The sequence below is a fragment of the Nerophis lumbriciformis genome, linkage group LG26 (assembly GCF_033978685.3).
Source record: "Nerophis lumbriciformis linkage group LG26, RoL_Nlum_v2.1, whole genome shotgun sequence".
Lineage (NCBI taxonomy): Eukaryota > Metazoa > Chordata > Actinopteri > Syngnathiformes > Syngnathidae > Nerophis > Nerophis lumbriciformis.
The window spans coordinates 7,422,501-7,435,000 of NC_084573.2; the positions used below are offsets into that span (position 1 = coordinate 7,422,501).

Genomic DNA, 12,500 nt, shown 5'->3' on the forward strand with positions numbered 1-12,500 from the left:
TTGCCAGAATAAATTGAACTACGAGTGAGGGATTTAGCCTCATAACGCCATACAATTGTGCTCATAAGTTTACATACCCTGGGAGAATTTATGATTTCTTGGCCATTCTTCAGAGAATATCATACCTGCCAACTACTCCGGTTTTCCCATAATTAGTACGGTTTTCATCAACCTATTCCGGGTTACGGTTGCAGTGATAAAAAATACGGTTTTTCATTAATTAAAAAAAAAATGTTTTTTTAAGTTTTATTCACGAAATCGCGTAACAACAATGATAATCGACACTGCTTCCCGTAACTTCCTGTCGAGCCATTCCGAATGCCATGCGCGAGACTATTTATAGCACCGCTGCCAAGCACGAGGCACCTGTTGCCTTTGTTTCCAAACGAGCGAACGATCATGGAATCAGCCGGAGAAAAATCGCAAACGAGTCTTAAACTGAAAAGAAAACTGCAGTCATTCCGTGAAGAATATTCAAAAGCCTATCCGGGAATAATTATCCGTTCCAAAAAGGGTGAAAACTACGCGAATTGCACCTTGTGCAGACAAGATTTTTCGATCGGACACGGAGGAATTAGCGATGTAAAAGACCACGTTGGGACAAAAAAACACAAGTCTAATGCCGTTGCTAGCGATACAAGTGGAAAACTTTGGATTTTAGCCACAAAAAGGTAATGACACCAATGTTATCTATTGGAATTGTTTAGTACTGTTATACTGTTAAAAGTGTTAATACTATTTATGCTTTCAAGTCCAAGTTGAAGAAATCTTGTTAAATGTTGACAGCATAACTACCAAAATACAGAAGTATGTCCTTAATATTTTTGCAGTGCTATTTCTGTTGAAAAGTTAAAATGATTACATTAGAGATGTGATGTGCCACTTTTCAAGTGTCTGATGGCTTAAATTAATTTTCATGAATTTTTCATATTTTGAATTCTTTTGAAAGGCTTACAAAAAAACTACATTTGAATTGTAATTCCATGCTGTTGACAGGACTATTATTTTTAATGAAGTTAGCTTACCATGTTTACAGTATGATAATTGTGATAGAAATGTGAATTTTAGGCACAGAATATTGTTTACAATTGAACAGGGCAGTAGATTATACAAGCTTGGACAGAAAGTTAATAATGACACCATTTTTTTTTTAAATGGAATTGTTTAGTACTGTTTTACCATTTGTTTACTGTAAAAAGTGTTTATACTGTTTATACTTTCAATTAACAAATTGAAGTCTTGTGAAAGGTTGACAGGATAACTGGCATTAACTGTCAAAATAATTTCAAACTATTGAAGTTAGCTTACAGAATAAACATGTCAATCAACCCATATGATTTTTGCTGTAATATTTTTGTTTTGAAAAGTCACTGTGACTGATAGAAAAGTGATGGTTTTAGCAACATTTTAACCTGTCTGAATGCTAATAATCATTTTGTGTCGGGGGGGCGAAGCTGAACCCCCCACCAGGACTTTGTCCTGGACCTACCGGGGCCTGCGGCCCCTGGACCCTGGCTACTAGGTTTTTCTGATTTCGAAAGTTGGCAGGTATGGAATATGAATGATAACACAAAAACCTTTCTTCCACTCATGCTTAATGGTTGTGTGAAGCTATTTATTGACAAACAACTGTGTTTAAATCAAAATAACAAAAGAAAGTACCCAAATGACCCTGATCAAAAGCGCAGCTGAGATTCATCACCAACTGCGCTCCACTTACTCACCATTGTGTGTTATACTCAATGGTTAACTGGACATCTTTATGTGCTCGACGCCTCAATCATTGGTATGTTTTCATCTACAAAACCATTCTGGGTATCACTCCATCTTATCTGTCTTGTCTTTTAACAAAGAAACAAGGAAGTCACAATCTTCGTTCAATGAATGTTCTGCAATTTGTCGTCCCCAAAGTAAGAACTGAACTGGGCAAGAAAGCATTTAGGTTTTCAGCACCGAAGGCTTGGAATAACCTACAATCGAACATTAAACTTCAAAGCCTAGTTACGTTGAATGAGTTTAAAGCTTCTGTGAAAGGACTGCAGTCTACCTTGTCTGTATGCACATGTGTCATGTGAGCAAGTTTTAATGTTGTAAATGTGATGTTTTATGTATTTCTTTACTGTTTTTAATGTAACCTTGCTGCTGCCCTCTTGGCCAGGTCTCCCTTGGAAAAGAGATCTTTGATCTCAATGGGATTTTACCTGGTTAAATAAAGGCTAATAAATAAATAAATAAAGTTGACATACCCCAGTGACTTTGATCTGATAACATGCACAAAAGTTGACACAAACAGGTTTGAATGGCTAATCAAGGTTCCAATCCTCACCTGTGACCTGTTTGTTTGTAATTAATGTGTGTGTATAAAAGGTCAGTGAGTTTCTGGGCTTCTGACAGACCATTGCATCTTTCATCCAGTGCTGCACACATGTTTCTGGATTCTGAGTCATGGGGAAGGCAAAATAATCATTTGGGTACTTTCTTTTGTCATTTTGATTTATAAAGAGTAAACACAGTTGTTTGCCAATAAATAGCTTCACACAACCATTAAGCATGAGAACTGAGTGACGAGCATGCGCGATAGCTACGGAAAGTGTTGTTGCATGTCGCCAGCCGGCAGCTAACCCTGATCAAGAACTCCCTTGGTGCTCTAGGTCAGGGGTGCTCACACTTTTTCTGCAGGCGAGCTACTTTTCAATTGATCAAGTCGTGGGGATCTACCTCATTCATATATATAATTTATATTTACTTATTTATGAAATATATTTTTTTGTTAACAAGTTAAAGGTGTTTAATGATAATACAAGCATGTTTAACACATATAGTTAATATTGTTAAAAAATTAAAGGTGTTTAATGATAATACAAGCATGTTTAACACATATAGTTAATATTGTTAAAAAATTAAAGGTGTTTAATGATAATACAAGTATGTTTAATACATATAGTTAATATTGTTAACAAGTTAAAGGTGTTTAATGATAATGCAAGCATGTTTAACACATATAGTTAATATTGTTACAAAATTAAAGGTGTTTAATGATAATACAAATATGTTTAATACATATAGTTAATATTGTTAACAAGTTAAAGGTGTTTAAAGATAATGCAAGCATGTTTAACACATATAGTTAATATTGTTAATAAGTTAAAGGTGTTTAAAGATAATACAAGCATGTTTAACACATATAGATTCCTTTCTTTCATGAAGACAAGAATATAAGTTGGTGTATTACCTGATTCTGATGACTTGCATTGATTGGAATCAGACAGTAGTGCTGATAAGGCCCGCATTTTCGAATGGAGGAGAAAAAAAGTCCTCCTTTCAGTCCAATACCACATGAAAGTGGTTGGTTTTTGGCATCTTATTTGTCCAGCTTCCGTACTCCTTTGTATACACTTTACAAGAAATACATTGTCGGCAAACTCCGTAGCTTGCTAGCTTGTGCACGCCAGCTTTCTGAGACTCTTATTTTGGTAGCGCAACTGTGCAGTCGGTCTTTGGAGTTTTGACGACAGGTACGGCACCAGAGTCTGTTGAAATAAAGTGTTTCTCGCCTTCCAGTCGGTAATTTTAAGGAGCTGGCAGCAGCCAGCGTCATCTCAGAAGACCCTCAGGTGCCGTGAATGTCAATCAAGTGACGAAAGTGACGTCATAGTGAAGATTTATGATCGCTCATTTTTAGGACTATTTTTTTAATGACTGGCTGGTGATCGACTGACACACCCTCCGAGATCGACCGGTAGCTCGCGATCGACGTAATGAGCACCCCTGCTCTAGGTGCATCTGGTTAAAAGCAACCCCAGAAACCTTGCACTAGTGTTTGACCAGTCAAAGTCTTTGGAGGGTCACTGTCGTCAACTCACCAAAAACTGTTTATCACCAAAGAAATATCTCTAAAGTGAGAAATTTGCTGTCAAAATAGGATCTCGAAATGATCATTCGCGCCTTCATTTTGTCTTGTATTGACTGTTGCGATTCTTTTTTCAATAAGTCAACGCTAAAGAGACTTCAGACGATACAGAATGTGGCTGCCAGACTTTTGACCACACTACCCCCGTTTTATCCAGTCTTCATTGGCTTCCAGTCAAATTTCCAGTTTAAGATTTTGGTCCTGACTTTCCGTGCGTTACACGGTGGGGCCCCTCAGTACATCACTGATTTGTTATGCCCCTACACTTCAGGGCGCAGCCTCCGGTCTTCAGGCCAGGGTCCACTAAAGATCCCCAAAACTAATTTCCAAAACCCGTGGAGACCTGGCATTCCAGGCTATAGCTCCCAGACTATGGAATAACTTGCACCAGTCCCTGCGTGAGCTTGACTGTGTTTACACTTTGAAGAAACATTTGAAGCTTTTAGTTAGTAACTATCATTTTTGTATCCACGTTTTATCCTTTTCTTGATGTTGCCCCTGTTTTACCTATGTTTTGTACACAGCTTTGTGATTTTATCTGTGAAAAGCGCTTCAGAAATAAAAAAAAATGTACTTACTTACTCCTTCTGTAACCAGTTGGTCCTAGGTATTTTATCCCATCGCTTTCAAAATGTACCCAGAGAGATCAGACCTATGGAGGATGCTACATTTCCAAGCGTTTAGGTTTTCATTATAGGCTTTGGGCGACCAAGATCTACTTTCTCCGTAGGGTGTCGAAAAGTCACACATTTTTTGTAGCGCAGGGGTCTCAAAATCAAAGCCAACCAGTTAGCCTGTAAAAAAATAGAAATGTAGAGATTTTTGCAGTAGAAATTTTGGTGGCCATTTTTTCGCAGTGTATTACTGTAATGTGAAAAACACAACCAATGTTATTTTTACGCAAACATTTTGGCAACGGAAATGCTGATTATTTACAGAAATATCTACGCATTTTTATATATTTTTTTACAGTTCATTGTTATAAAGTGGAAAAATACATCTGTTATTTTTACCGCAAAATTCTGATGACTGAGCTCCTGTTTGTTTCTTTGTAAAAATCTACGGCCATTTTTCACAGTGTATTACTGTAATGTGAAAAACACAACCAATGTTATTTTTAGGCAAAAATGTTGGCAACGGAACTGCTGATTTTTTTACAGAAATATTTGCGCATTTATTTTTTTTTACAGTTCATTGTTATAAAGTGAAAAAATACCTTTGTTATTTTTACCGCAAAATTCTGGTGACTGAGCTACCTGGTTGTTTCCCAGTAAAATCTACGGCCATTTTTTCACAGTGTATTATTGTAATGTGAAAAACACAACCTGTTATTTTTACGAAAAAAAATTTGGCAAGGGAACTGCTGATTTTTTACAGAAATATCTGCGCATTTTCGGGTTTTTTTAACAGTTCATTGTTATAAAGTGGAATAATACCTCTGTTATTTTTACCGCAAAATTCTGGTGACTGAGCTGCCTGTTTGTTTCCCTGTAAAATCTACGGCCATTTTTTCACAGTGTATTACTGTAATATGAAAAACACAACCAATGTTATTTTTACGCAAACATTTTGGCAACGGAAATGCTGATTATTTACAGAAATATCTACGCATTTTTATATATTTTTTTACAGTTCATTGTTATAAAGTGGAAAAATACCTCTGTTATTTTTACCGCAAAATTCTGGTGACTGAGCTGCCTGTTTGTTTCCCTGTAAAATCTACGGCCATTTTTTTCACAGTGTATTACTGTAATGTGAAAAACACAACCAATGTTATTTTTAGGCAAAAATTTTGGCAACGGAACTGCTGATTTTTTACAGAAATATCTGCGCATTTTTTTTTTTTTTTTTAAACAGTTCATTGTTATAAAGTGGAAAAATACCTCTGTTATTTTTACCGCAAAATTCTGGTGACTGAGCTGTCTGTTTTCCTGTAAAATCTACGGCCATTTTTTTCACAGTGTATTACTGAAATGTGAAAAACACAATCAATGTTATTTTTACGCAAACATTTTGGCAACGGAAATGCTGATTTTTTACAGAAATATCTACGCATTTTTATATATTTTTTTACAGTTCATTGTTATAAAGTGGAAAAATACATCTGTTATTTTTACCGCAAAATTCTGGTGACTGAGCTACCTGTTTCCCCGTAAAATCTACGGCCATTTTTTCACAGTGTATTATTGTAATGTGAAAAACACAACCTATGTTATTTTTACGAAAAAAATTTGGCAACAGAACTGCTGATTTTTTACAGAAATATCTACGCATTTTTTTTTTTTTTACAGTTCATTGTTATAAAGTGGAAAAATACGTCTGTTATTTTTACCACAAAATTCTGACGACTGAGCTGCCTGTTTGTTTCACTGTAAAATCTACGGCCATTTTTTTCACAGTGTATTACTGAAATGTGAAAAACACAACCAATGTTATTTTTAGGCAAACATTTTGGCAACGGAACTGCTGATTTTTTTTACAGAAATATCTGCGCATTTAGTTTTTTTTATAGTTCATTGTTATAAAGTGGAATAATACCTCTGTTATTTTTACCGCAAAATTCTGGTGACTGAGCTGCCTGTTTGTTTCCTTGTAAAATCTACGGCCATTTTTCACAGTGTATTACTGTAATGTGAAAAACAAAACCAATGTTATTTTTACGCAAACATTTTGGCAACGGAACTGCTGATTTTTTACAGATATATCTACGCATTTTGTTTTTTTACAGTTCATTGTTATAAAGTGGAAAAATACCTCTGTTATTTTTACCGCAAAATTCTGATGACTGAGCTCCTGTTTGTTTCCTTGTAAAATCTACGGCCATTTTTCACAGTGTATTACTGTAATGTGAAAAACACAACCTATGTTATTTTTACGAAAAAAAATTTGGCAACAGAACTGCTGATTTTTTACAGAAATATATACGCTTTTTTTTTTTTTACAGTTCATTGTTATAAAGTGGAAAAATACCTCTGTTATTTTTACCGCAAAATTCTGGTGACTGAGCTGCCTGTTTCCCCGTAAAATCTACGGCCATTTTTTCACAGTGTATTACTGTAATGTGAAAAACACAACCAATGTTATTTTTACGCAAACATTTTGGCAACGGAAATGCTGATTTTTTACAGAAATATCTACGCATTTTTATATATTTTTTTACAGTTCATTGTTATAAAGTGGAAAAATGCATCTGTTATTTTTACCGCAAAATTCTGGTGACTGAGCTGCCTGTTTGTTTCCCTGTAAAATCTACGGCCATTTTTTTCACAGTGTATTACTGTAATGTGAAAAACACAACCTGTTATTTTTACGGAAAAAAATTTGGCAACAGAACTGCTTATTTTTTTACAGAAATATCTGCGCATTTAGTTTTTTTTACAGTTCATTGTTATAAAGTGGAAAAATGCATCTGTTATTTTTACCGCAAAATTCTGGTGACTGAGCTGCCTGTTTGTTTCCCTGTAAAATCTACGGCCATTTTTTTCACAGTGTATTACTGAAATGTGAAAAACACAACCAATGTTATTTTTAGGCAAAAATTTTGGCAACGGAACTGCTGATTTTTTTTACAGAAATATCTGCGCATTTAGTTTTTTTTATAGTTCATTGTTATAAAGTGGAATAATACCTCTGTTATTTTTACCGCAAAATTCTGGTGACTGAGCTGCCTGTTTGTTTCCTTGTAAAATCTACGGCCATTTTTCACAGTGTATTACTGTAATGTGAAAAACAAAAACAATGTTATTTTTACGCAAACATTTTGGCAACGGAACTGCTGATTTTTTTACAGAAATATCTGCGCATCTTTTTTTTTTTTTTTTTACAGTTCATTGTTATAAAGTGGAAAAATACCTCTGTTATTTTTACCGCAAAATTTTGGTGACTGAGCTGCCTGTTTGTTTCCCTGTAAAATCTACGGCCATTTTTCACAGTGTATTACTGCAATGTGAAAAACACAACCCATGTTATTTTTACGAAAAAAATTTGGCAACAGAACTGCTGATTTTTTACAGAAATATCTACGCATTTTGTTTTTTTTACAGTTCATTGTTATAAAGTGGAAAAATACCTCTGTTATTTTTATTGCAAAGTTCTGGTGACTGAGCTGCTCCTTTTTTTACCGTGAAATCTACGTTCCTTGTTTTTACAGTGCACTACTGTTACATTTGAGATTTGAGTATGTGTTACATTTGGTAGCCACCGTGAGGCAGGCAAAACGGAATGACACGTCGTGCTAAAATTGGCCCGCGGCCCCCACTTTGGACATCCCTACACTAAACTATGAAGTATGGTAGAGGCCCGCAAAATGTGAGGCTTGAAATGGAGACCTTTGCTTTGAAGTGACAGTGCCTTTCCTTCCTAGTTGGTATACGAGTTCTTCATCCGCTTCTTGGAAAGTCAGGAGTTCCAGCCCAGCATTGCCAAAAAGTACATTGACCAGAAGTTTGTCCTCCAGGTGAGTCCAGGACACTGTTAGCTTCACTGCCGCATGGTGTCCTTCCCTCACCTCCCCGCTTTGCCCCACTGTGTCGCCCCCCTCAGCTCCTGGAGCTGTTCGACAGTGAGGATCCTCGGGAGAGAGACTACCTGAAAACCGTCTTGCATAGAATCTACGGCAAATTCCTGGGGCTGAGGGCTTTTATACGAAAACAGATCAATAATATTTTTCTACGGTGAGCACGATCATTTTTGCCCTTCGGTTCTTTCTTCAAACAGCATTTGAGAACATTCCAATTCCAACCTGTGCTCTCTGCAGTTTTGTTTATGAGACGGAGCACTTCAACGGGGTGGCTGAGTTGCTGGAGATCCTGGGCAGGTATGTGGAGCACCCCCACCACAACGCTCACATACCCACGGTTGCTGGCGAGAGCGCGGTCCTGTGGGAATGTTTGTAGAGTGGACAGGGAGAAGACGGTTTCTGATGACATTTTTTGACTAATACTGCACATATCAAAGATTTTGATGGGTTCAACTCTCAAAATTCCGATGACTATTTAAATGATAAAACCGGGATTTTACCCCGGTCCCTATTTGCAGCCTTAGCATGTTGAATGTCATTGGAAAACTTTTTGTGACAATCCTACACCAAAAAAATCATCTAATTATTATTCCACCGCAAAAGTTTGCCGTAGGCCACAGTTTTTATCCGATCGGAACCGTTCAAAGATCGGTTCAAAGATAGGGATGATGTTTGATAAGAAATTATCGAGTTCGAGCCCATTATCGAATTCTCTTATCGAACCGATTCCTTATCGAATCCAGATAGGTTGTTGTATATGGAAAAAACACAATATTTGGTTTAACAAAAGCTCACTTTTATTTTATAAGAACAAAATAAAAATGTAAATAAATATTGACTGTTACCACCCTAAAAAAATAAAATAAATAAATATTAACTGTTGTATGTTAAGTGGGATTTTTCAGAAAAACAAATATATACAGTAACACAAAAACAACCTGTCTCTGTGATCACTATAGGTCAGGGGTCGGCAACCCAAAATGTTGAAAGAGCCATATTGGACCAAAAATACAAAAACAAATCTGTCTGGAGCCGCAACAAATGAAAAGCCATATTACATACAGATAGTGTGTCATGAGATATACATTGAATTGAGATGACTTAAAGGAAACTAAATGACCTCAAATATAGCTACAAATGAGGCATAATGATGCAATATGTACATATAGCTAGCCTAAATAGCATGTTAGCATCGATTAGCTTGCAGTCTTGCAGTGACTAAATATGTCTGATTAGCACTCCAACAAGTCAATAACATCAACAAACCTCACCTTTGTACATTCATGCACAACGTTAAAAGTTTGGTGGACAAAATGAGACAGAAAAAGAAGTGGCATAAAACACGTCCTCGAAAGTCGGAGAAAGTTATACATGTAAACAAACTACGGTGAGTTCAAGGACCGCCAAAATTAGTAGGACAAAACGGCGCTCGCCAAATACTTGAGTCAGTGAAGCATGTTTAATATAAACAGTGGGATTTATAACAATTAGGGAGGTTTGTGTCATGTTTGTCCTCCTACAGAAACCATATTAAAACAAAAAATATATTTTTTTCCCCTCATCTTTTTCCATTTTTCATACATTTTTGAAAAAGCTCCAGAGAGCCACTAGGGCGGCGCTAAAGAGCCGCAGGTTGCCGATCCCTGCTATAGGTGAATAGCCATGCCTTGAGGCGTTTTTTCCGGTCCATTATTTTTGCTGCTTGTGTGACATCACAGGAAATGATGTAGCTCACTCATTAGACTGAGCTACATTTCCTGTGAACAAACTATAAAAAAAACTGTGACTTATAGTCCGAAAAATACGGTACACGTATCGGCGGCTTGCGCACATAGGGCAATCACACGCAATTTTCTACCGGAGTTCCAGTTCATAGTTTTTATTGCTTTAAAGGGGAACATTATCACAATTTCAGAATGGTTAAAACCATTAAAAATCAGTTTCCAGTGGCTTATTATATTTTTTGAAGTTTTTTTCAAAATTTTACCCATCACGCAATATCCCTAAAAAAAAGCTTCAAAGTGCCTGATTTTAACCATCGTTATAAACACCCGTCCATTTTCCTGTGACGTCACATAGTGATGCCAACACAAACAAACATGGCGGAAAGAACAGCAAGCTATAGCGACATTAGCTCGGATTCAGACTCGGATTTCAGCGGCTTAAGCGATTCAACAGATTACGCATGTATTGAAACGGATGGTTGTAGTGTGGAGGCAGGTAGCGAAAACGAAATTGAAGAAGAAACTGAAGCTATTGAGCCATATCGGTTTGAACCGTATGCAAGCGAAACCGACGAAAACGACATGACAGCCAGCGACACGGGAGAAAGCGAGGACGAATTTGGCGATCGCCTTCTAACCAACGATTGGTATGTGTTTGTTTGGCATTAAAGGAAACTAGCAACTATGAACTAGGTTTACAGCATATGAAATACATTTGGCAACAACATGCACTTTGAGAGTGCAGACAGCCCAATTTTCATCAATTAATATATTCTGTAGACATACCCTCATCCGCGCTCTTTTCCTGAAAGCTGATCTGTCCAGTTTTGGAGTTGATGTCAGCAGGCCAGGGAAGCTAGGGTCGATGTGAGCCAAGACATCCAGGGGGTTTAGCTCGCTCGTCTGCGGGAACAAACTGCCGCCATTGCATGCCGTGCTACCGAGGTCCTTTGTCCCTGAATTGCTCACACACTCCGGCAGATTCAATGGGGGTCTGGCGGCAGATTTCTTTGACTTTATAATTGGAAATGCATCTACTTTGAGTGTCGCAGGATATCCACACATTCTTGCCATCTCTGTCGTAGCATAGCTTTCGTCGGTAAAGCGTGCGGAACAAACGTCCAATTTCTTGCCACTTTGGCATCTTTGGGCCACTGGTGCAACTTGAATCCGTCCCTGTTCGTGTTGTTACACCCTCCGACAACGCACCGACGAGGCATGATGTCGCCAAGGTACGGAAAACAGTCGAAAAACGGAAAATAACAGAGCTGATTTGACTCGGTGTTTGAGCAAATGGCGGATTGCTTCCCGATGTGACGTCACGTTAGAAAGGCGTTTAATTCGCCAAAATTCACCCATTTAGAATTCGGAAATCGGTAAAAAAAATATATGGTCTTTTTTCTGCAACATCAAGGTATATTGACGCTTACATAGTGATAATGTTCCCCTTTAAGACTGATGTACACCATTCCAGGAGACTCAACATTAGTTCAACATACCATGTCATAGCTATCTGGCTCAGTAACTTATCGGGATTGAAAAAGTTGGATCAGGATACCCGTAATTGCAATATTTGACACCTTATTAAAGCATTACAAATGTGAAATGGATTTAAAATAAGCTTTAATGGTAAAAAAAAAAACCAAAAAACTTTTGGAAATTAGTTTTGAGACTGGATCACTAAGGGACTGGATGAGTTGTTTACGCTGATTAGAAATAATTATTCTGTGACGCTAATCCCTAAAAAGAAACCTGAGAGCCACATTGCTTTTTTTCTTCAAGTCATTCTTCACCTGCTATTGTGTTTCTAATAAATATTTCAAAGAGGATTGTGCACAAATGCTACATGCTAGGGTTGTACGGTAAACCGGTACGAATAAAGTACCGCGGTACTAATGAATTAAAAACGGTGCAATACTGCTTCTGAAAAATACCGTTGTTTTTTTGGGTTTTTTTTCCAGACATGATGTCACGCCGTTGTCACGTTTTAAGTTGAAATAAGTTGAAAAACTTATTGGGGTGTTACCATTTAGTGGTCAATTAAAATACGGTAGTCGATATTACAATGATTACATTGATATTTTTTATTATCACGAAATCTTTTGTCTTTTTTTTCATTGTGTATAAATCCATGAAATACGTCCTTGGACACAGGAGAGCTTTAATTATGATTAATGTATAATCTTGTAACTACTTGGTATTTCCATAACACCTTGATCAACCCTCAGTCAGGAAAGCACTACTGCCCCCTATTGGGGACTTTGTAGAAGTAACAGAGGAGTACTGCTACAGAGGCCATGGTGTGTGACCTTTCACCTTGTGTTCCTTGTCTCCAGTATAATCAACG

At 37.1% G+C, this 12,500-nt stretch overlaps 1 protein-coding gene across 7 annotated transcripts in view; it reads left to right on the top strand.

The window, feature by feature from the left end:
- The window catches only part of ppp2r5eb (protein phosphatase 2, regulatory subunit B', epsilon isoform b), a 117,224-nt gene that overhangs the window by 90,355 nt on the left and 14,369 nt on the right, over positions 1–12,500 (top strand). For all 7 annotated transcript variants that reach the window (XM_061987571.2, XM_061987573.2, XM_061987574.2 and 4 more), the window contains 4 exons: positions 8,274–8,366; positions 8,453–8,583; positions 8,667–8,726; positions 12,490–12,500. The exon at positions 12,490–12,500 is cut by the window's right edge and continues 98 nt beyond it. In XM_061987571.2, the coding sequence (XP_061843555.1) occupies positions 8,274–8,366; positions 8,453–8,583; positions 8,667–8,726; positions 12,490–12,500 (295 nt within the window). The remainder of the gene's footprint in view (positions 1–8,273; positions 8,367–8,452; positions 8,584–8,666; positions 8,727–12,489) is intronic.